The 25,621-nt window shown below is 37.3% G+C and overlaps 1 protein-coding gene across 7 annotated transcripts in view; it reads left to right on the top strand.

Annotated features, from left to right (window-relative positions):
• Nucleotides 1–25,621, top strand: part of CNKSR2 (connector enhancer of kinase suppressor of Ras 2) — a 207,030-nt gene that overhangs the window by 71,217 nt on the left and 110,192 nt on the right. For 5 of the 7 annotated variants that reach the window (XM_059467046.1, XM_059467047.1, XM_059467041.1 and 2 more), the window contains exons 5-8: nucleotides 3,257–3,298; nucleotides 13,106–13,225; nucleotides 19,687–19,746; nucleotides 24,456–24,524. In XM_059467046.1, coding sequence (XP_059323029.1) covers nucleotides 3,257–3,298; nucleotides 13,106–13,225; nucleotides 19,687–19,746; nucleotides 24,456–24,524 — 291 coding nt within the window. The remainder of the gene's footprint in view (nucleotides 1–3,256; nucleotides 3,299–13,105; nucleotides 13,226–19,686; nucleotides 19,747–24,455; nucleotides 24,525–25,621) is intronic. The other 2 variants (XM_059467043.1, XM_059467045.1) reach the window with 2 other exon arrangements.

Genomic DNA, 25,621 nt, shown 5'->3' on the forward strand with positions numbered 1-25,621 from the left:
ATGCCTCTCAGTTACAGTGTGGTGTAGGTCTTGCTAGTCTTAAAATTAGGTTTTGAAATTGTACTGGGATTGAGGATGGAGAAGAACCTGCTCCTTGATTTGTGTGATTTGTTCTTGCTGCTCTTATCTTCCTCCCTTATTGCTTTTTTTTTTTTCCTTCCATATTGGAGCTCTTGTTTCTCTTTTTTTAGGATAGTTCCAGCTGTATGACAAAGGTCCCTTTTGCCATTTTTGTGTACGAGGCAGAGCTGGAAAGAGTGACCATGAAGATCAGATATTACTCATAAAGTTGTTCCATCGTATTTCCCTTTTAAATCTCTCCTTTTTCTTGTGGATGATGCTCTGCTATTTTTCTCCCTTAAATTACTAATGCTAGTATTTGACTATATCTTCAGGAAATGTAAATTAACAGAATTTCTTTTTTTGCTTTATTAACAATGTGTGTCATTAATGTTTTCGAAAGTAATCCATAATTAGAAAATAACCTTACAGTGTTTCAGCTGAAGTTTTGTTTGGTTGGTTAGAAGATCACATAGCCTAGGTATACTTACAGTATGGCAGTGAATATATATGCAAAGTTCTGAGAATAAACAGGTAGAAGTAATACATCTCCTCCTTGCTGTAACTGTGCCTTTCAGTTCAGGGATAATCACAGTATTGGTTTAACTAAGTGAATAGCAAATTTTTAGCTTGTGTAGGAGTAAAGCTTGGTTGCAGATTTTTGTGCGTGTTCTTGCTTTTCTAAAGTAGAAAAAAGTTGATGTTAAACTTGCATATGATCTGTTTCTTACCTTAATTGCAATATTTTGGTACTCTAGTTAAACAGATATTAAAGAAAACCTTTAAGGAGTAAGATATAGGCTTGTATGGAAGAGAAAGACATTCTCCAGGTGTGGGTGGTATTGCTACTAAGAATAAAAATTTATTTCTAATTGCATAGTTAGAGGCTTTTTATAGTTCTCAAGTGCTTTAAGCTCTTTTAGGTGAAATGAAATGGGCATAAAAAAGCAATAACTGTAAATGGTAGAAGCCCCCAGTAATAAGCACTAAACCCAAGGGGTGTTTGTGGAGGGTGGGCACAGTTCTCTTTAGCCCTTGCTTAAAGACAAAGCACAAAGCAGCAAAGGGAAAGAACTGTTCCCTGTGACAGAAAGCGGCGTGTGGCTTTTGCTGCTGGGCTTGTTTAGAAGCAGTCTCAGCCCTCCTCTCTAGGGATGGCTGCAGGAAGTGGAAACAAGCTGAGGGATCTGCTTGGTGACCTTTTCCGAAGTTTCTTTGAGTCCTAGACTTCAGGGCTGCTCTGGATTGCCATCACAGTTCTTGCCATTCCTGCACATTTCCCAGAGTTCATGCCTGCATTATGTTTAATTGCGTATCATTCATGTATAGACAAAGTGTATTTTGGATTTTTTTTTTTTTTACCTAAGCATTGCATCTGCTGTCCTCCAGTCTTTCTGTCTTTTATGGTTTACTGAACTTTCTCTTGCCTGCATGTAGTATCAACAATCTGCTGTTACTATGTGATGACTTACTTAGCAATTCTTTTACTCAAACCCCGGATTTGTAGGGAATGGTGTGTTGAGGAGGAAAATTCAGGGTGAATCTATTCATAGACTGGATGCCTGATAAGTTTTCCACTTGTTTTGCTATCTTTTGTGGATTCAGAAGCATTTTAATTTTTTTATATATAGTCTTGGTTTGCCAGAAGAAAGCATATTTCTTTATTTTCCTTCATGATTGTGGGGGAGTTTTCAATTCAAGGATTTAGCGATATTTATCTGTTATTCACTGCTTTCTTGTTTGTAATAAACTCCTACAGCATTTGAAATTAAATCTTTCTTCTCTTAGTAGAGACTTCTCAAACAGTATCCTCTTTAAACTCTGTTTAAACTTATAGTAAACTCTTCCTATTACCAATGAAATTATATCTGCTTAAAAGCACTTTTTTCTTCAATATAAATGTTGCAATCTCTTCCTGCTATTTTTACAAAATGATTCATAAGTAACCATGAAGAAAATAGATGTATCCAGATTGAAAATGTTACACGCCCTCCCACATATAACAATGAAATGTGTGTTTTGCTACTAAGATTGCAAATACTTCATTGATGTCTGCATATAATTAAATGTGTTAGATTTTTTTTCCGGCTAAACTTACTGGCAAATGTTTCCTGAATGCCAACAGCTGTTACTGGGAAAATGCTTCCCAATCAACATGCTACTTCTGCATACATGGCTTTATATAAAGCTTAAGGACACATTGGCTTTTCTTGCCTGAGTAACACTGGAAGTGTTTAATGGATTAAAAGTTCTTTTTTTGAAAGAGTTGCATATAAAAATGTTGGTTTCCTAGCAGGATAAATTGATTTTAAAATGAGACTTTAAACATGAAAACTTAGTCACATCTTGCATGTGGTTTGTTAGATAGGATGTAAAGCATCTGTTCCAAACAGAGCTTGCACTAATTACCACAAAGTTACAGCACCTGAATGAACTCAAGAGTGGTTCTTTCACCAATATTGATTGTATTCCATGTGCTCTCTGCCTTGGGAATTCTATTTCCTTATATCCACTGAGATTCTTGCCTGTCAGAAAAACCTTTGCAGTCCCAGCCCCCCTTCTGTTGGTGTTGCTTATGGAAGCTGCCTCACATGCTGCATGAGGAACTGAGGATGTACCCAGGGTCCCAGCAGGCTGGGTGTGCCTCAGGTTTAATGAGTGAGCTTTGGGTGAGGTGTTTCTCCTCCCTCTTGTCAAGGTGTGTTATAAACAACCAACTCCTCTTCCCTCTCCACCAAGGTTCTCCTTCCCTTCTTCAACAGTGTGCAAAAATGTCAGTTCAGCTCAGCCAGAATTGTTCATCTCAGTCACTTAAACTGTTGCTGGTATCTCTGTTTTCCAGTGGGACCATTAGAAGCTGGTCATTTTTGTCCATGCTCAGGGGGGGCTGCTGGAAGGCACTTGGGTGGTAGACATGTGACTAGCTGGTACATGCCAAAAGCATGTAAAGTAGGAAGAGTATTTTCTGTCTCAAAGAAGGAAACAACTAGAGCTAGTGAATAGATAGAAACATTTACCAGGATCTCATTTCCTTTAAGTGGCAGCTTCACACTTTTTTCAATTCTGTCTAAGTCTTTGAAATACTTTGTTTCATCCTAAAGAGTTTTCAGTTTGTTTCAAATTGCTTTAGGGGTAAGTAAAGGCAGGGAAAATGATTGGACCAATTTAACCTGCTTTTTCTGCTTTCCTTTTTCAGGATTGCACAGTATATGAAACAGAGAACAAAATTCTTCATGTGGTGAGTACCACTTGGATTTCTCATAACCAAGTTTGTAAAGACCACATAGAAGTCTAGAGCTGTGTGTTTTGTGCTTTTTGTATGCAGTGGCAGTTTGATAACTAACTAGACTGGGTATGACTGAATGAGTTTATGGAACTACTTGTGAGCAGGTCAGGAGCTTTGAAAGGGTTTGTGTTTGTCTGGCTCAGGCCCAGCTGTTATTTGTAAACCAGGATTAGAAGAGTGATGTTTTAAAAAGGCAGTTTTTTGAGAGAGAGATGGTTGCTAGGCTTCTATGAAATAATTTATGTTTGTGTTAGTAATGTAGCTTAATTTATACAGCTTTATTCCCCATAGGAGCCAGGAGATAGCCTAATTATAGGAAAATTAATGCAGTGTTTCCTTTTGAATTCTCAGCATAAATACAATTGTCTCTTCTGAGAATCTTTAGTGCTATTTATGGTAAATAAAGCAGATAAAAGTTATCAGGGCATCAGAAAACATGATGAGTTTAAAAGGCTGGTGTATAGAGTGTCAAAAGCTTGAGTAAACTTTGTCTGAGAGCTGCACCCAAATTTTGGGTATTAAATTGTATTTCAAGTTGTGAATGAGCTTTAGTGAGTATTAAGTTAACCCACAGCTTGTTTCTAGAAGTTAGAAGTGAAGATAATCTCTTTCAGGGTGAATAATGAATTAGTTTAATTTATTTCACATTCAGGTGGGTTTTGATATCTTACTGTTCTTATTACCAGAGCTTAAGCCAGAATATACTACATTTCTTTAAGTGATCTTCCCAGTAAATGTACTTCTTTTTCCATTATTTATTTTATCCATAGTGTACCTGTACGAAATGCTTGTCAGGCTGAATCCTGTAAGCTTTTGATGCTTTCATTTCACAGTGGAAACTGATGTGGAATAAAATGTCTCCTTGTATTTTTAAGTTTCACTGACATTTTTTCAGGTGTGAGACATAAAGAATTAGCAAATTTAGTGAGGCTGACATCGTCATCTACACTAGGTCAACCTCTGCAAGTATTTAAGTAATAAAATCTTTCATTACATAATCTTGGCAAAAGCTGAAGTGCTATGAGTTTGAAATTTATATATATAGCCTGGTTTTCAAAGCATGCTTGCTGTCTGCTGTAAGAGCCGAGAGTTCTGAAATCTTTTATATACACTATATACCTTATACAAATTGGCAGAAAGGATTGTAAAGAAAGCTGGCAGAATTTAGGACTGAGAAAACATCACTTTATACAGTCATTAACAGACAGTTTTGAAGAAACTGAGAGGAGTTAATTCAGGATACATGAGTACACAAAATCGAGACAGGTTTCAAAATTATTTTACATCATTCAGACTCTTGTAGGTTTATTTCTTTAGTCTGCAGTAACTTCATTGTGGTCACAGATGGACACAGGTATAAATGTACCTTCTGTGATCATTGCTCAAGCTTGAAAGAAAACATGAGCACAGACAGAGCCTTGAATGCCTTAGTGAAGCCGTGGGTTAAAAATGACCCTGTAAGGATTAAACACAACTATATGGATTACATGTAACTGGGAGCATTTCTGACCATGGTGCATATCAGCTGATCAGTTGGATTTGATGGGGAAATGCTGACCAAAAGCAATTGGTAAAAGATAGATCTGTGACTAAGTAATTAAGTTATGGCATTTGAGGTCATAGAGGCACGTAGAAGATACTCATCATATTTTCAGTTTGAAAGATAGTTTTTTACATGTGCAGGTAAAAAGGTTGATGAAAGAATTGGAATTGAAAGCAGTCACAATTCCCTCTAACCCTTTTCCTTGGAAGATAGAAAAAGGTGTCATGGGTTTAGCCCATTAGACAATCTGGAGGGAGCAATCCAACAGTGAAAATGGGTTTCTCTGATACAAAAACAGCAGTACTTGTGGGAAAGGCACAGAAGGAACCTTGAGTTAGAAATACTGGGAGAAATAGGAAAGATTGAGAGGACATGTGCACAGATATTGTAGGAGAGGAAGTAAATTCTCTCTTTTTAAATTCTGAGATCACACCATTCCAAGTCCATTTGCAGAGTCCATTTCCCATCTGAAGTGACGTTTGACCAGTATCCTATCCAGCTGCCTTTGAATGATCAGATACAAACATAGAGCTGTGTTTGCTGAGCTGACTTGGACAAGAAGTTGAATTCAAAGCTGTGGGCTCATCCCATGTAATTTCATGTACTACTTTCTCTTCGTGACACAAGGAAACAAGTTTCTCAAAAAAGTAAAAAAAAATTACTAACAATCAGTTAGCATTTCTTGCAATTAGCTTAAGGAAATCCTTTTTGCAAGGTATTCTTACTTAAGATTGAAGCCAAATTTTAAGAGAGCCTTCTTACATGAGTAAAATCGATCTAGAGCTACAGAAATAAAAAAAAAAAAAAAAAAACAAATTTAAAGGACAGTTGTGTACTCTTACTTGTCAGGACACCAAGATATTTACCACCTTAGGAGCAGACTGTTGGATCAGAGTAGTAGATTTTTGTGTTCTGGGTTGAACATCTCCATTGTCCATGGAATGAAAAGGGGGTTGTTTTTTTTTTGGTTGAACATCTCCATTGTCCATGGAATGAAAAGGGGGTTGTTTTTTTGTTTGTTTGTGGGGTTTTTTTGTGGGTTTTTTTTTGTTTGTTTGTTTGTTTTTTTTTTATGATTCATGCTGTGGATCAAGGGCTGGAGCTCTGTAAGCACAGATCTCCTGTGGGGATGCTGCCCTGTTTCCCTTGGAGTGAGCCTGTGCCAAAGTGGGGAAGAAGAGAATGTGTGGGCACAACAGAGATGTGAGACCATCCTTGGCTATTGAATTACACACAAGGAAACCTCCAAAGTTAACCCATCACTGAGTCTTCATGGCTTCCTCTAGGGGGATAGAATACAGGAAAATAAAGATAGTGTAGAAAGTAATCTTATCCCTAAGGAGCTGCAGCTGGGCCAATTAGCAAAGATTAGGAGCAGGCCTGACCTTACCAGGCCACAGCTGTAACCAAGGAGAAGAAGATGCTATAAAAGAGTGGGGTGGCTGGGTGAGAAGGGAACTGGAGTTAGCTGGCTGCTTTGTGGAGAAGAAAGTCAGTGCTCTGAGGGGCTGTTCGCGAGAAACACCAAGAGGGTGTGGAACTTCTGTGACAAGGAGACAACAGTATGGAGACAACAACCCCTGCAATAAGATGACAACAGCTTCCTCTGAAGCATGATGAAGTAGGCAAGAATCTCAAATAAATGACTGACTAGTTTGCTTTGATTAGGGAGGCCAAAAAAGGGTTCATGTGCTCGTATTCTAACAGCACTAATTTTTTCTAAAAGCACATGAATGCCCTCTTTCCTTCAGAGGTGACAGTGTGTGACTTGTGGAGATGGCAGAATTGCCTTGTCCACAGACAGCACGTTTCAGTGTCACTTAATGTATTCACATGTTGACTTTTCAGGATTTGCTTTGTAAGAAATGGTATTTTGAAGACACACAACTGTATAGCTTCAGCTGATATTCAGGGAAGATATATTTTTGTTTGCTCCAAGCAATATGAGTTTCAAATGTTTTTAAAAAGCATTTTGATTATCACTTATTGTATTAGGTTAGCCAGGAAATGAATCTGTTATTCAAGTAAACATATAAAATGTATCTGAATGAAAAAGGTCTGACTGAATAATTATGAAGTTTTAAGATGCAATTACCTACTTGAACTTGTTTACTTCTTCTAAACGGACTTTCAAAGTGTGTCTAGGGAAAAAAATGTCTTTTCTATAATATTTTTGTCCTAGTGTTGAAAAAGCTATTTAAAGACACCTACATTTCTTAAAATTTGGGGGGTTTTTTCTGTGACTTCTTTCTCAGAAACACTTGGTTTCTGTGGAATAAGAAGCATAAAACCGCATAGAAATAATGTGTTGGGTTCTGCTCATTAAATTTCTGAAATGTTCACGAATAAGGAGAAATGCTTTGGATTTCTGCCACCTCATTTCTCAGTATGTTTTTTCCAGGGTAGCTTCCTCTAAGTCAGCAATGTAATAAATAATTAAATTATACTAATAATAATTTCTTGATATAAACAGAAATGAAATAGCACTAGAAAATAATACTAACAGAAGTAGATGGCATTATTAATTTTTTTAGTATCTTAAAGAAAGCAGGTTTAGTATTACATAGGGCCTAAATAGGGAAGGATAGGCCATAGGTGTGGTCCTGGTTTCAAAATTGAAAATTACTATGCTCTTGCTAGTTCATATTTAGAATCTTTATATTGATTTAACTTGAGATGATAAAGTATTTAGAAAATTGTTCAACTTAAAAGGCTATCAGTTTATATCTGCTTATTTGGGGAATTATATGTTAATCCTTGCAAAATTCTGACTGGAGTTTTAAAATACTTGAAAAATAATTCATTGATTCCGTCCAGCTGTTCAAGGCTGTATTTGATGGAAATACCCAGTTCAGATTAATCCACATGAAGCAGTAGAGTATTAAAAGAAGAGCAAAGCTAGAAGAACTAATTATAGAAAGTAGAAGCCAGGCTTCGGTCAGATTAACAATAAGTTTTAACTGAAAATTTTTAATAATTTTTCTTTTAACTTTTTTAGATTAATTCCATAAGAAAAAAAGACACTTTTATTAAGGAGTTTCCCTGTTTAAAAATTAGGCTGCATGTCCTGCAAACAGAAAATGCTATTTTTTTGAGTTGAAAAACTGTAGAAAGCGATCTGCAAAGGGAAACTGATATTCAGAAGTTTTTTCAAAAACAAATGAGCTATGCAAATTTGAAGAGTTAAAAAAAGAGAAACAAGCAATGGATCAGAATGTTCTCTTTTTCCAAGAGCCTCATTGAAACCACAGTGATGATAATTTGCTCCTGCCCACTGTATTTGAATATTTGTTGTAGAAGTATAATGGACTAAAAATACATTGTCAAAGGTATCATTTTATAGTCTTAAAAAAAAAAGAAAATGTAACCACCTTCTGCCTTTCAAGAGTCTATACCTTGTAAATTGAACCGAACAAGCTTCAGTTTAATAGAAACTTCTCTTTTTACAGCCAAAAGCAGATGTGGTTTACTATTTCAACTTTATGTATGCATCAGTGCATGTTCAGGCCCACTTGGTTTTAAGACTGCTGGAGTTACTGATGTGTTCTGTACAATATAGCAATTGTTTTGGACTAAAATTAATTGGTTAATAATGATTTGGTTTGGCTTGAGTTAATTAGTTAGACTTCATTCATCTTTGACAGCTGCTACTAACTAAACTAACAGACTAAGCTTAACATTACCCTGACATTTTTTTTCTTACTGTTAGTCTTGAAAGTCCATATGTCTTCTGGGTATCCTGTTCCTCACTCTAATGCCATAGGTGGGGTGCTGATGAGGGAGGCTGGTGCTTTTCTTCTTCTCAGTCCTGGGAGCATGTTTAAGCCAGGACATTTCAGTATTGCAAATACTTGGCAAGATAGAATTTAAACTTGGCCACTAGCCTGGGTAAAAGGAAGGGACAAACCTAAGTCTGTTTGCTTGAGCAGAAATGCTTGGTGACCCTAGAGCTGCCTGAGCTGAGCAGACAATGGATGGACAGGTTGAGGAGAGGCCGCTGAGGCTGTGTCCATAGGTTCTCATCTGATGCAGAACACAGATGTTTTCCCTGCACAAACTGGAGTAGCCACAGAGAATAGAAGCAGATGCAAATCTAATTCAGTCACCTTTAGCTCCCCATCCCCCTGGCTGAAAGAAGGAGCAATTGTGGAAAAGCTGTTAGAAATTGGTACCTTACAGTCCAAAAATACAGGTAGAAACTAAGTATTATCTGTCATTCTTCATGCTCTGAGGCATAAAGAAGTTGCCTACTGAGGGAAAAATAATGTTTCCCTTTGAATTTCTACCAAACAATGAGGTGCTGTGTGGTGATATTTTTTGTTCTCCTTTGAGTCATTTAGCTTTGCACATAAAGACTGTGGTGTAGCTTCAATCTGCAATTATAGGTGTGTCACTTGAATAGAGAGGAGAATTTATTACTGAAGTGCACTGATGAGTTACTGCAAAAGAGAACTGAAATCGTTGCTTTAAAGGCTCATAGTGAGAACAGGGACCATGTGACAACAGGAGAAAATATAATTATCTGTTGGTTTCTCTCAGTTAATCTTTTGTAACTTGCTTTTTTTTTTGGTCTGGACAAATCCTTTCACTATGTGCAGATACCTTGCATACTGGGAGCTGAGTGCAGCTTGAAAAAGGCTGGGGATTTTTAATGCCTGCTGATTTCTGTGGGAGCAATTGGATCCTCATCTTCCTGTGTGTCTTACTGTAACTAATACTGCATTGCAGCAGGCAATCAGCACTTACAAAGGATAAACGATCCTGATCTTGTTAACAGTGTTTTCATAATCAGAGGTGTAGTTTTACAAAGCCTCCAAAGGTATGACAATTTGAGAGGAAAGGTGACTACCATCTGATTTTAGTGGAACTAAAATACATGTCTGTGGTACAGATTGTCCTGAATAATTCTGCTGAGAAATAATGTGCTCAAAAATTGTTAGGAACAAAATGAATGGAAGAAGTGCAATGCTTGAGTGCTTTGCCATGTGGCTACATCTTTGCCTTGGAAGGACCTGATCCACTGAATGGGTCCAAGGTTTTTTCCATACGGATGCCTAATGGGGAGGAAGCACCTTCATGGCCAACAGACTGTTTTGTTTGTACACCTATTGATTAGCATGCTATCAGCACAAACTGTGAATGAGAGATTCCTGAGAGTAAAGGCAAGGAAAAAAATGCATAATTTTGCCTGTGTCAGCCTTTGGACATGGTTCCAGTGAGGGCCTATGTACCCTGCCTTTGCAGTGGGCAGAGAATATCTGCAGTGTAAGTGTGTGCTGCTTGCTGTCCTGGCTCTCTCTGGACAAGTTCAGAGTTAATGAAAATTTGTCTTTATAGAATCACAGAATGACTAGGTTGGAAGAGACCTTAAAGATCATCAAGTCCAACCCATGCCCTAATCCCTCAATCAAACCATGGCACTGAGTGCCATATCCAGTTGTTTTTTTTTTTTTAACACTTCCAGGGATGGTGACTCCACCACCTCCCCAGGCAGGCCATTCCAGTACTTTATCACTCTTTCTGTAAAAAACCTTTTCCTAATATCCAACCTGTATTTCACTCAGAGCAGCTTGAGACTGAAACATACACCAAATAGATACCTGATCCTACTTATAGTTCAGCTCTTTAACCAAGGAATATTTAATGAAAATATTTCAATGTATAGTAGTTTATAGCAGCACATTATCCCCATAATTAATTAATGTTGGACTGCAGTGGGAATATATAAGGAAGCTGTGAGACCCAAAAGGCAATAGTCTTTTAGAAATGCATTGAAACATATGGCAGATTTTTTTTATCCTAGCAGCTTGGTGATTTTGGCACCTAATATTCCCAGAGCTCCTCTTGAGGAATATTCACACCATCTTTTTTTATGATTGCAACCAATTAACTGTACTGGAATGCTGATCCCCATAGGCATTGCTGTGTAGACTGCCTGAACCCCTCTCATGGGGGCAGAGGTGCAGCTGCTCCACAGGACTGTTTAATGCATCTCACCTTAGGCTTCTGCTCCATGCCACATCCTGGACTTGCTCAACTCCTCTCCTTTCCCCATCATCTGTCAAGGCAGCTGGGAGCGCGTTCTTCAATGAGGAGCCACATCTGTGAAATGCCATACCTTGTCTTAGGTGGTAGGAACACTGCTTTTCTGTGTATTTTGGCATCTCTCTGCAATGCAACAGTTGAAAATTGGATAAAAAAATTAATTCACTATAAATAGAAGCTTTTCTGAAATTGCTAATAACTCCATACATTTAATGGGTTTAGAGGAGATTATTGGGAAGAATAGGTGGATGAAGTCTAAACAGATATGAAAAACTCCATTTTCATCTGCAGAGAATAATTTATGATGTGAGTCTCTTCACTTTGCAGAAATAGCTGAGTGCTCTGTAATTTTTTAAGCAATTCTTCAATAATTCTCAGTGCAGTTCCAAGATGGAAGTAGAAATAACATGCCAACACTGTATTTAAAAACACAAATCAACACAAATCTAAGCTTTCATTTTTATTATGTAATTTATTATAATTTTACATTTTAAAAATGTCTGCTCAAAGTAATTTTCATGTGTCCAAAAGCCATTAAAGAAGCCCAAATTTCAATAAAGTTCTCTTTTTCACTTTTTTGTAGTTCAGCTGAAGCACAAACCATTCTTAACCTCATTTTATAGATTTCTTGATGTCTTCTGTTTAGTAATGATTCTCCATCATGAAAAAGTAGAAGGGTGATGTATGTGACTGTGGTTGAAGCTAGTATTTTTTCTGGAAGAAGGTCATGTTGGTATTATAACTTTTGTTACATTTTCCATTTGATTTGCTTATTCACCCTGAAATATTATTGCTCAGTAAAATAAGCAATTTTTGCGTAAGCCTAAACTTTCATCTGTTTTTAAATACTTTAAAGAGAAGAAGAGTGTACTGGTCTGTAACAGGATTAAGATGTCACTATCATTGGTTGGGGTTTTTTTTGTTTGATTTTTTGGTGGGGTTTGGTTTTTTCTTTTTTTTTTTTTTTTTGTTTTGTTTGGTTGGTTTTTTGGGTTTTTTTTTTTTTTGATGTTTTGTTTGTTTGATTTTAATCACTTTTTAAAAGTTTCCCTTTTTACATAAGGTATTTGTAGTTTACAATTTGAAATCATAATGGTGATTTGGCAGGAGGTTATATCTGGTTTTACATCACGTTTCCATAGCATTGTTGCAGATGTTTTTACTGTACTTTGGGATCTTGGAAGATTGATTGGAACAACTGTTGTGTGCAGTTGTGTTTCAGTCATTTGAGAAGACTGGTTAGCTTTCATCTTTGGAATTTCAGAGGAGTTAAGCTGGTTCTTAATTGCTTTTGGACATGCCCACAGTTTTGGGACCAGAAGAATCTCCTAATCCCTGAATTTGCTGACAAAAGATGGAGTGGAAATCTGAATAGGGAAATCATTTAAAGTTGCTGAAAGGGGGCTTCCTAGAAAACATTGAAACTCTCAAAAATCATTTTCTTACAGAGAATGATAGGAAAGCCTCACAGCATTCCTGCTTCTTAGAAGAGGTTGTTCAGGGAGTGAGAGATCAGGAGATGAAGCAGTACCAATTTAACAGTTTCAGCCTTTTTAGAATTTTTTTTCTGTCTTGCTGCAGAGGCTGCCAACTATAACTGGTTTAAGAGTTATCCCATTGTGAAGTGGTGCTTTATTGTAATCTTCATGTCTGCAACAGTAAATCATGTGTGGCAGCTGTAGAACATGAGAAATGCAGTCCAAGGACAATTAGCATGTTTTATTAGTATAGAACTTCAGAGTTAATGGGAGTTACCTGTCATCATCAAGAGCCTGATTTTCATCTGTGCTGAACAGCTGCACATTCAATGAAAAGCAGTGGGCTTTGAGACACTTACTGTCTTTGCAAAAGATGTGGGTGGGGTGGGAGCTGGGGTCACCGCACATTCCCTGTGAGCCTGAGCAGGGCATCTATCCCTGAGAGTGCGTGGGAGCCCCTCTTTGTCTCTATTCAGATACAAAAGCATTGGCATCCTGTTCTTCCCTGATCTAATGCTGTTAGTTCAGGGTCATCACAGATTATGTATTTCATATTGTATTGCTGCCTGAGGCCTTTCCCCCTCTGCCTTGTATGAACTTGAGAAACATTGCGATTTCAACTGTATATCGACATTCAAATAGTTAGCAGTGGTCTGCTTATTGTGACTTTTTCTTTTCTTTTTTCTTTCCTAGTGTAAAACTCTCTCTGGAGTCTGTGATCACATTATCTCGCTCTCTTCTGATCCGCTGGTTTCCCAGTCTGCCCATCTCGAGGTGATCCAGCTTACAAACATCAAGCCAAGTGAAGGGCTGGTAAGAAGTACGCAGTTAATCAAACCCATCATCCAGGATGAGAAAGTGATGGTTTTAAAAGAAGTTGTATTTATGAAAATAAATAGGACATTTTAGCCTTTTCTATTTTAAAGTTTGAAAACAGTTTGATTCCTTTTGCTAGTTTGGTTTCTCATGCAGCTGGGCTAACAGGAAGAGATTTTGTAAAGCTGACTGAAGTATGCGGAGTTTAGTGAACAGGGAGAAATGAGTAAGAAATTCTTGCCATTTATACCAGCTTCTGAAAAATGGTTCAGATTGTTCTAGGATCTTGAAGTCAGAAGGGACTTAAATTACTGAGATCAACTCAACCAAGAAGTTTGCGTGGGCTTATGCACAAAACCTGTCAGATTCTGGAAAATGCTTCATAGTATCTCGGGGATACAAAGCTATTTTATAAGTTATTCCAGGGCTTCATAGCACTGCTGATAAGTAACTCATCGAATTTTACTGCAAGAATTCTGCATTCTTAATCAGGTGCTTGTGAAGGCTCTTAATGCAGCCATCCTGTGTTTTTTGTTCAAGAGCTGACCATTGATCTCTTGTTTACTCAAGTATCCAACACCCGCTGCATGGAAAAAACCAACACTGGTAACAATTCCAGATGTATGACTTTACGTCTTTAATAATATCTGTTCCCATAATATTTGGAGATAGAAAAGATGTTCAGAATACAGTTAATTTTTTTTTTTTGTCTAGAGAAATAGCTTTTGCAATTTCTGCCCAAGCTTATTCTCATTCTATATTCTTGAATAGTCTTGAAGGAGGACTGTCATACTCTTTACAACAGGTTTTTGAAGTTGTCTGGTTGTTGCAGTTTTGGAGAATATTTTTGGTTTTGGGTGGTTGGTTGTAGCTGGGTTTTGGGTTGATTTGTTTTTCTTGGCAAAGTTGGTATGCCAAGTTATTTTGAGCAATTGTACACTAAATTAATTTTCCATTCTTTTGGAAAATTGCAATTGAAATATGAGAAAAACCTCAAAAGCTTGGATGAGTAAATATGGCCCCATCCTTTGTTTTAGTCTGCAGTTTTTTTTCCCTTCCTCTTCTGGCTTTCTTTTTTATCCCTGAATCCATTTTAAACTTGTCCTTCAGGATTTCAGCTTCTCATGGATTCTCTGCTCCCTCTCTTTCCCTTCCTTTCCCCTGTAGTCAACCTTTTGAACCACTGCAGTCAGCCTTTTGAAACACTTTCTTCTATTGTAATGAGAAAATCTTCCTCTTTCTCTTGGTCACCCTTTTTTGAGTGCTGTCCATTTTTTATCTGAACTTGAATTTTTTTTCCTTTGTCTTGTGGCTGGTTTTTTTTTTTTCTTTTTTTCCCCTTCATTTAAGTTTTCGTGTAGGTTGGTATGAACTCCCAGGGACCAAGAAATGCTGAATGGTATTTTTGTAACTAAGAGTGTGTTTCATGGGTCTGTTCCTGCTGGGTAGCTGATGAGAGAATCTCTTTCCCTCTCTGTGCCTCTGTTTTACACCCTCTGTCTGTCTTGTCTGTTTAAACTGGAAGCTCTTCAAGGCAGGGTTTTTTTCTTTTTATGTATTTGTCAACCAATTTAGCAGGGTCTTGATGTCATTGTCTAAAAAAATAATTATATGTAATTTTTTAAAAAAGGAAAATAGCAACCATGCAGTATACAAGCTTTAGAAGGATACAATGCCATTTTGACAGTCATGTTTTTTCCCCTCATCCTTGCCTGTGTGCCACTATTGTGTTGCCTGGGCCTTGTGCCGCTCCTGTAGATTGTGAGCTCTCCAGAGCAGGCACCAAGGATGTGGATTCGCGCCGGGAGAGTGAAAATCGTCCCCTTCCCTTCGGAGCCGCGCCATTCTGGCCAGCAGACCACCTGTGTCGTGTGCTTCCTGGTGATTTATGTGCTCTTGGGCTTCTGTTTGCTTTGTAAACTAATACCTGCCCCACTGAGTGCTGAGGGTGTCAGTTTAAGAACTGGTGGTGGAGCTTGGAGTTGTGAATATTCTTTGCACATCAGAAATGCTGGGATGAATGTGAAGCTCAATCATTTCTGGACCTTCTTCCAGGATTTGTGCAATGATGGATCTGGAAAAATGGTTTATTGTCAATTTTCCTGTTTCCAGATTTTTGACCCACATTACAGTTCTGTGCTGGCTTTACCAATCAACAAATAAAATGTTGTATAAAAACAGAAGGACTTCAGGCAGAAGAAAAAAGGCAAGGATGACTGCCAACTGGGAAGATTTTTTTGTCACCTATCATAAACAGAACATCTACCATCTCAAATTCAATAGCTAAGAAGCTAAAGTAAATGTGGGAGAGAAAAAGCAAAGGACATGAGAAGGAAGTTAAAAGCATTGGAAACAATGCTGTTGGTGTTGAAACAATTGGAAAACAATGCTGTTTCCCTAAACTCATGGTAAATATATGATGGAGTTAAGAAAATGCTTGAAGCTTTTACAATTAAAGAAGATTGGCATGATCAGGATATTTTAATCAGCACAAATAGTTCCTTCACTGTGTTTGGTCTTTTCATGTGAAAACGTAAGTATTTGTCAGAGGTACATGTAAATTTTCAGACTAATACCTGAATGAGAAAGGATCAAGTAAATGTGTTACCATGTCTCATAGATACTAAAACTAGCTAGCATCTCTGACTAAATAACCTTTCAAGTGACTAATCCTGGCAAGCAGAAAAAACTGTTAGGGTGTAATGTAGAGAACCTTTTGTGTACTGGGTAAAGCAATGTTATGGGTGGGGTTTGGTATTGGTTTTGTTGTTTGGGGTTTTTTTTCATTTCTTTTTCCCCTCTATCCTTATGTCTTGTAACTGACTGCATTCATGTTCTCCAGTGAGTGCTGCTGGGGGAAGAGATATAGCCTGCAATGGCTGTGCAGTAAGGGTGAAGAGTTCATGATAGGAACTTACTTAAAAAGCCTTGAAATGGATTAATGTGGTCAACTTTGCAATCGCCAACATGCTCCCATGTGTAATCCTTTCTTTTTTTCTATTTTTTCCTTTATGGATTTGCAAGTTGTTTCATCTGTATCAGTAAGAGAATTTAATTTTGTTTGTTTTTACATTGTTCATATACAAAGAAACCAAACTGGCTAGCTTAGGTAGTATGTTTTACCATGAAAAAGACTTAAGAACGTCACTGCTTGACTGAAAACAGTGAATCTATTTAGACAAAAAGCAGAAAACCGGGTTTTTCTTGGGCAGTTTTTCTGCAACAGTCGTTTCCTACTTTATTTTTAATATAGAAAAGAATATCAGAGATCTGTAGCAAAGGTTAATCTTGACTTTTAGTTGTTTCCTGTTCATATAATCATTTTAATCCCAGGTAAGTGTGATGTGATCTCAAGGGTTCAGAAACACAAAGGTAAATTCATCAGAATATGGGGTTCCTTTTTGCCTGCTGAAGCAAACACAAAAGAAAGCTGTAATGTAAAAAATTGCTCATAAAATACAAGTCATTGACACAGCAGGGTGTGGCAGCTGATTTAAGTGTACTGCCTACTCTCTTTCCAGGATTCCAGTGCGCTACTATTTCTGATATTTCTCCTGAATTTTTTAGTTTGAAATACTGGAAGAGCTGGGAAAGAGTTATTAACAGTTGTTTGGGGTTAAAGAGGCACATGTGACTTTGGAGGGCTCCATGAAAGTTGAGTCAAAGTAAAAAATTCAGTTACATGTGTGATAAAATGAAATTTGTATCTTCTTTCTTTTTCCATCCAGCATTGCATAAATATTGAGAAATATGTTATAAATATATCACATTCTGTTTTCATTATTGAAAAAATATAAACAAAAGCAAAGAAAAGGGGGGGAAAAAGCACAAAAGGTCTCTTTTCTAACCCTTAATCACCAAGATAAAGTGTAATGATTGATTTGAAATTAGAGCTCTACCCATAACTGGATCAGGACAATCTCTCATGTAATTAGGCACGAGTTACTCATTTTTTAATCTAGGCATACATTTATTCCTGATTACTAGATTGGTTATAATATGGTTATTTTAATAGCAGGAATTATCTTTGCTTTTATCTGGTGTAACTGATTCTTGTAAATTCTTAGGGACTTATCTTTGAGTATCTAAGACTGTATCTACCAATTTATTTCAGTGCAAATGGACAGAGCACACACTGATTTCCCCTGTATTCTTGATTGCTAAAAGTATTATTGATATTGTGCAGCCACAAGGAGGCAGAGAAAAGAAAACCTGCAGATGTGTGTGGTATTCTTATTTCCATTCCAGATCAAACAGTTGTAAGCCAGAAATGTTCTTTTCTCTTCTCTGTACCATTTCCCATATATTGTTCACTTAAACCAAGGAGTGAAGAAACATTGGTGAAAAGGGCTTATTTTTGTGTTGCAAAATGTTACCTCTCCTCATTTAAAAGCTGCCTTATATCAAGAATTATGTTGGCTCTTGTAAAATTGTGACATGGTACAAATATAACATTAATTTTGCTCTTGTGGAATAAATATAATCTAGGGTGGATATTTTTCAGGTTCCTTCTTCCCTCTATTTTTTAATGTGTGCAAAATCTTGATCCTAGCCTTTAAAGAACATTTTGCCAAAGTTCTTTCTCCTCTTTTGCATTTTCAAAGTCTTTTAAATTTATTAAAAAGACTAGATTGGATGTGAATTGTCCTCTGGAATGGTAGGACACTTGGATGAATTTACTATCCTTTGGAATAATGCTTTGCACAAAACTAAACACTGTATAGCATAAAGTGTGAAACTTTTCCCTTGGCTTTCACCCTGTTGTTTAAGGTTGAAAGTAGTAACTCACTGTGCATAAAAATAAAGATGTGGCTTTCTTCAGAAATTGCTCTGTTTGGGAACCAGACTCCAAGTTCCTATAACCATGGTCACTGTGGTTTTAGCTCTTGCCATGTTGCAGGGTGTGTGGCCCAGTGACTTAGATGGGGATCCTGAGAGGGATTGAGGTCCCCATTAGTGGTGGTTTGAGGGTAGGTGTGCGTACCAGGGAACAGATACCAACATGTTTCAGCCTCTTGTGTGGCTCATTATGCTTCCTGTAAGATATCTGTGTGAGTGTTAAGATGTGTGTATATTATTAGTGTTTCCCTACCTCACAGGGGTGTTGTGAGGATAAATGTATGAAAAAGCCATTCTACATTTGAGTTAAGCAAATGCTGTGTGATGGAGCCAATCAATGGACAAATTGCTGAAGGTTCATAGAGATGCTGGAAGTTGAAGGATGATGTCAGGGGGTTTCTGACCATGTATTAATTAGTAGGTTCTGGATTATTTTACCTTCTAACTGTGGCAGCTGAACATGATAATTGGGTGTGATGTGATTAACACTATGTAATTGTGCAGAACAAAATAGGAGTTCACTTTTGGGCTCCTTTCCAGAGAAACTCAGGAGGCCCCTGGCTTGTTTTACTAGGGATATTATCTACGTTGTTAATTTAGGTGTACTTGCTCATAGCTGCTACCAAAATGTGTGCCAGTTCTGGTCCCAATGTAGGTTAGTCCAACTTGATTTGTCTTCTTTGCCTCTTTACCGTTCCTGCTCACCAGGGAGTGCACTGGGCTCCTCAGCTAGGGACAGATTTCTCTGTGGCACTCTGATTAAAAAGAGGAAGAGTAGGTTATGGAGAGGATGTTTACTCAGGCACTCAGTGTTTACCTGCTTTCTGTAAAGTGGTTGAGGTAAAGGAAATTCCTCAGAAATTATTGAATGCTCAGAATGTGCCAATTATCTCTCCCTTTTTCCTTCTCTCACTGTCATAGTAGATGTTGTTAAAATGTTTGAATTGAGGCTTGGTGGAAAGGCATATTTGAGACACTGTCTTGGACTATCCATGCCGGAACTTCTGTCTGTTCACAGGTTATCCCTCCTTTTTCATATTTTTTTGAAAGAAGTGGGGTAGCTAAGAAAGTTGATGTTGAATTTTCCATCATTGAGTTTTATAACTGAAGTGTTCATTGGGATGAGTGAAGCTATTGAGAAGGTCTTACAGCCACTTTACAGGCACAATTCCAAGCACTGGCTTGAAAGTTGTGTTTGCAGTGTTGCCTACTGAAGACTCCAGATGTTTTAAAACTCAATGTAGTTTTCAAAGCAAAACAGACATATTGATCATACTAAGGCAATTTGTAGTTCTGGGGATTTTGGGAAGCCATTGTTCTATTTGTAGTTGAAGAAGTGTGTTTAAAAATACTGGGAAGTATTTATGGACATAGCTGTGATAAACATTTTAGTTTTCTATTGCTAATTAGGGCCAAAATGATTTGGGCTGTTCTTGAAGTGTATAAAAAACCACTTTCTTGTGCAGAGACAAATTCCTCATGGCATGCAATAAAGTCCACATGTCTTAAAGAAAACAAAAAGAAAAGAGCGATTCTTTAGGAGATATGCAAGTTTTGTTTGGATGGTGATGGTTTGTGAAACACTTTAAAAATTCTTTCCCATAATGTCTTTTTCTTAGGGTATGTACATTAAGTCAACATATGATGGTCTTCATGTAATTACTGGAACAACAGAAAATGTAAGTATTGTTAATACTGTATGTTCAGACCTGGAAGCCTTTCTGACCTTTCCTGTGGTTAATGCTTTCCCTTTCCCATAAACTACATTTTGCTTGCAAACTTGTGCTGGTTGGCTGTTAAGAACCAATGGCATGTTGGACAGCAGAGATGCTTGTGCTTGTTTACCTCAGAATTGAAAGAGTTGTTTCCAGTTAAGGACCAAGAGAACCAGTCTTGATGTGTTCTTGCAAGACACCTAAAATGCTCTAGTTGATCCAGACAGGAAGCTGCTGCCTTGGAGTTACTTTGCTCTGTGAATAAAAGATAAATGTCTATATTATATGTAGACTGTTATGCTGAAGTTTGCTGCAGTATTAGACAAACAGCTTTTATATTTTCCATCTATCAAGCTTCATTTTTAAAGAAATGAGTGCATGGAAATGGACATCCCTTCACATTGACAAATAACCATGTATTTCTGCATGAACTTCTGAGTAATGCCTATGGAAAGGAACACTTATTACCAGTGTACTAATTCTCACTGAAGGCATTAAAGAGCAAGTAAAACATGACAGACTACTTTTCAAAAGCCTTTGAAATACAACCTCCTTCCCTTGAACACTATGTTTAGGGAACTGGCTGTCTGTTAGGAGTTGAGAAAAATTATAATTTTGGAGGAAAAGACTTCTATCCCTGGTCTTCAATTAATGTGGAACAATCACTAAACAACAGCTAAACAACACTGAACTGTTCCATAGTGGTTTAGTCAATTCCTTTGAAAGATTTTGATGGCATTTTCTTAAAATGAAGCTGTCAGAAATGTTTGTTTTATCATACTACTGTGTCATCCTGTGGGATGTGCGAACTACCTACATGACAATTACAGCTGCTGCATCTGATCTGCAGTGAAGTTCTGTTAACATCTCAATAAAATAGGAATATTATTTTCATCCTTTCATAGGAGCTGCAATCTGATAGCCTTTTTCCTTTCTGTTTTCTGCTGTGGGCAGAATATCCATGGGTCATAACCAACAGATAATACTTGTAGAATTTGTGTGAATGAGATCTGTATTGGAATTTTTTAAAAAAGTAAGGAATTTCAAGGAAAATAAAAATTCTAGAGTCAGGCCTACAGCTATAGACATGATTAGTGAAATTAGCAAAACTAAACAAACCAAACAGAACTACAGTTGAACTTAATCTAGAAAATAGGTGAAATAAAGAAAAATTTTTACAGTTGAATCTCTCAAATTAAAGAAGGAACAATTTCTTTCCATAACTTGCTAATGGATTTAATTTCCCAGGGGCAAAGATAAAAATAAAATCCTAATGCATTCCCTCAAAACCCTTATCTTTTGTGATTCATGAATATAATTTAAAGCTATGTCAGGAAGCTTCAGTCATGATGACTCTTCTGCTGTTGTTACTGACTCTTTCACTCACTGTGACACCCTGGAGGTGCTCACAGACCAAGAAACTGCACTCTGTTATCAAGGGAAAAAGCTGCTGTGTGTTGAAGCAGTTGTGAAAATGAGTAGTGCTTTAGAGAAAGAAGGATGTCTCTTGCTTTTAAGAACACAGTTTCTAGCTGCTTTCTTTAACACACACATGCAGACACACACAAAAGCACTCAGAGTTTTGATTTTGGTAGATGGGAGGAGAAAGATCTAAGCAGCATGTCCAGAATAAGATCACAGTGGTGCACATGTGATCTGACCTGCTGGCCTCAACACATTTACTCTTTGCAGTACAGTTTGAATCCGAATTCTCTTGCATTTCAACAAAAATTTGTGTCCTTTTCATTCCCAAGTCTTCTCTTCCAAGTGAGACAGTGACACAATTGTCTGAATGATCGTGGAGAGGAACGTGTCTGTATGAAACACAACATCATGGTAGTGCTCTCCACATTAATGTAAGAGTAGTTTTGCAATGACAGTTCTGCTTTTTCTTTCTGGCCTTTGAGGTCCTTGATGTCCAGCTGCAAAGCCCATTAGAGTTTGGATCTTACTGTTTGGCATTAAAACTCATCTTCTCCAGCATATCAGCCCTGCAGATCAAAGCAACTGAGCTCTGAAGCTTGGACTGAGAGAGAGCAGTGTTCCTTACAGGTCACTGCCTTGTAAGGGCTTCTCTCTGGTGGCCCTGTACCCTTAGAGCAAGCTCATCTTTCCAGCTCCTGTCTTCTGTCTTTTGTTTGGAAATAATAGTCTAAAGGGTGTTTTGGTCCAATGAGAGATTTTAGGTTCCTTGTTGAGTAGCCCATCTAGACCATATTGGAGAGATTCTTTCAATTCACAAACTGAATGTGTCCTTCAAATAGGACCATTTTGTCCTTTGGTTTTCCAATGAAAAAGAGCATTTTGGTAAAGTAATAGCATGCAGTGCATCTCCAGCAGGAATGTGGCTTTGGAGGGAGAGACCCCGGTGTCAGTACTTACTGTGGTCTGGTTTGCTTTGCACTGTGCCCTTAGATCACAGGGAAGAGGGATTTTCAGAAGAAATACTACTAAAATCTCCACTGTGGGCATGCAGCAGTTGTGCTCCAGGGCCTCTAAACTGGACTTTCAGACAGTGTGGGTCTACCAGGGAAATAGGAAAAAGGCATTTAGCCTAAAGGGCAAAACTAAATCTAGTCTAAAGCATAAATCCAAGCACATTCTGGATAGCTTTTAGTTACTGATGTGTGAGCCTCAGTGACAGGTGCTTCCATCTCTTCAACTTCCTGTTGAACCAATTTACCAGCTAATGAGGATGCAGTTGTGGTGTGGCACACTTTGTTCCTCCTAGTAGGACTTCATGAGTGGATTCTGTGCTTAAAGGTCAGCATATACCTCTAAAAAAGAAAGACCTTATTGATTCTCCTCTGTTTTCCTTAAATAGCCATGATAAAAGATACTGTTTTACAAGCAATGTCTCTTTTTTACTGGAGAGGAAAAAGCAATAAGGAACAGGTGTTACAACCCCTTCATAAGACCACAGCCTTGACATATCTTTCTAAGTTTTTTTTTTTTACCTCACCTTGTATTTGAGGCATAATTGCAATGAGGCATTTTTTAACATAGACTTTTCCAGTTTGAAGATTCTCAGACCATGTTTTAATGTCTTGGCAAACTTGACCTGTTTTTTCAAGATTTAAGCTGCAAATCCTGAAGACACTGTAAAGCAAAGGATGTATCATAATAAAGTCCTGAAGAAGTCAAGAGTAATGACACAAAATTCACTTGCATTTGCATTTTAAAAATCTTAGCTGTTATTACATCTGAGCTAAAATAGCTGTATTGCATAGGAGGATTGTAAAGATTTTAGAGGTATGAATGAGTAAGTGTGAGTAGTAAAATGGCAGACAGAAGACAGATTATTAGGACATAACCACCACTGTTAATATTTTTCCCCAGGTCACTCAGCCAATACCTTTATTGCTTAAGTAGTGCCAAAATATCAAGGCTGTTCTTTATATAAAGTAAAATGATATTACCAGCCCAGTTTGATTTAGGATGTTCTGTGCAATGTCTGCTAGGAATGACTCATGAGTGACCATTCTTTCAGGCTTTCATGTCTCTTGAATATCTTTCATTTGTACACTGTCCTTAACATAGGCCGTGAATTGTGTGCAATTGAACTAGAAAGTCATGGTTTAGCTGTGGGACATATGTTTTGAATGGGGATTTACTACATAGGTTATTACAAAAAGTCCACATTTCAGATGTGGAGCGTTTTATTTAGATGACCTCTTATCTCATGTGAAAATTAAATTAATTTAACTCCTGAAAATAAAATTTATAGCAGGTTTTTTTTTTTTAATCTGCTTCTGAGCAACATGTTTCCTTTGGGTTCTTTTTTCAAACTGTCAGTCTCACCTTCTACTGTGGAGTCAGTTAAGTGCCTTCTGGCAGCCACAGTATTGTGAGAAAAATTAAAGTGTGGCTCTGAAAACCTGAAGGAATTTATTTTCCTTTGAACTTAGAACTATTCCCCTCAGAAAACAATTGGTCTGCTGTAAAGAGAGAAGGGAATGTTTGGGGCTTTCATTTTAATGAAAGAGGCGGTTTTTGTTGTGGTTTTTATTTTTATTTGATTTTTTATTGCTGTTCTCACTGAGAATTTTTTGAGGCAAAAGCAAAGTACAAAACAACTTTGCTTTTTGAGAGTGTGATCACTGTAGGATTCTGATGATGGTTACATTTCTTTCACCCTGATAGTTTTTCAAAACCACAGTTACCATTAACTTACTTGCTCTTCCTAGATTGTGCCTAACCCAATCTTCTCTTCTTTGCACTCTTTGCAGAACAGTACTTTACTACAGCTCTCTGCAACATATTGAAATGTTGTAGAATAAAAAAGACAATTTTATGAAATTTGTTTAACAGGAATTATCAGCTAGTCTTGATAGGTTCAAAAGTCAGCCAGAGATTGAGTTTTGAGAGTTAAGATATGTCCAGCAGATTAAAGCACCCTTTTGGCAGGACGAAATTCAGAAGAAATCCTTAGGACTCAGTTACCATATACTCATACCTTTCTTAACATGTGATTTTATTGTGTAGAATAGTGCATATCATTTTTCTCCCACAAGAAAAAACTGATTTATTAAGTATTTCTTTAATTCTTTATTTCACAGTAGAATGTCTATCAATCTAACCTGATTTACATAGCTTAGCAATCATACTGCTGAAAGAGAGATGATGACCGGTAAGACCTGTATTCTTGATCATCTCTTTTATTTTAAATTCAGTCACCTGCAGATCGGTGCAAGAAAATCCATGCTGGGGATGAAGTGATTCAAGTTAACCACCAAACTGTGGTATGTATAACTATGTTCTGTGTCAATTAGAGATAGAGGTGTTGGGGCACATAGCATGTGGAGAGAAGAATTGTATAGAAAAATGTATTTTTATAAATCATTAATTCTTCTAACATCTAAGTTTTCCTTTTCTCTTTTGAAACCACATAGTTCTTAAGTCTTTAGCTAAACCCTGATCATCTGAGCATTACTGGAGATACCAAGTTAGGCTAAATATCTATGGCTTGGGAGATCTCTTAGGCTGTTTTCTGCTTGCCCATGCACAAGTTGGTTTAAGTGTAATGGAAATTTTGGGTTGAACAGATGCAAGGAGTTGGAAATACTGTGCCCATATGGGTTTCACATCAAGAATGCTTCCTGGAGGCTGGAAAACTTGCTACTTTTCAAACACACTGGAAAGTGTAGAATGTGATTTTTAAGAAGACAAGCATGTGAAATTCCCATAGGGGTACATAGGGTGGTTGACCTAATGTAAAGAGACGTTTTAAACTTGGAATTTAAAATTAAACAGACCTTTCAGATATGATAGTCACGAAAACTAATACTACGCAAATTGCCCTTTGTGGGAACAGATAGTTGTTAGTGCCTGGTGATTTTATTTAGGATTAGTGAACTGTTAAAATTAACTTACCTTTTCTGAGGTAAGGTTTTCTAAGAGAAAAGGTGGACTTACAATATAGGAGGCAGCTATTCTTTTTCCAAAGGATGAAGTTTCTTGAGAGTAGTGAAATTCAATATATGGTATTAGTGCAGCAGCCATTTGTTAAAAGTTGTGTTTTGTCATTCCACATGGGACTCCACTTCCAGCTTTAGACCATTGTACATCATGTCAGCTCGTCTGCACAGATTAGGGTAATATTTCACAATACCTTCCAGTTAAGTCTGAAATCAAATAAACTGTACATATGTGGACCTTAAGAGATGAGAAGCTATCTTTGGAGCTATGCAATGTAATTTGATAAATCCAAGCAGGTCAGGGTGAATTCTAATATTGTTTTGGCCATACAGCTTCTAAGTGTTGTATCCTATGATTAGTTTTCATGTACAGTTGATGACTAATTTCTCTGGTGTTCTGCACTGAGGGAGGTTATGACATC

The sequence above is a fragment of the Ammospiza nelsoni genome, chromosome 2 (assembly GCF_027579445.1).
Source record: "Ammospiza nelsoni isolate bAmmNel1 chromosome 2, bAmmNel1.pri, whole genome shotgun sequence".
Lineage (NCBI taxonomy): Eukaryota > Metazoa > Chordata > Aves > Passeriformes > Passerellidae > Ammospiza > Ammospiza nelsoni.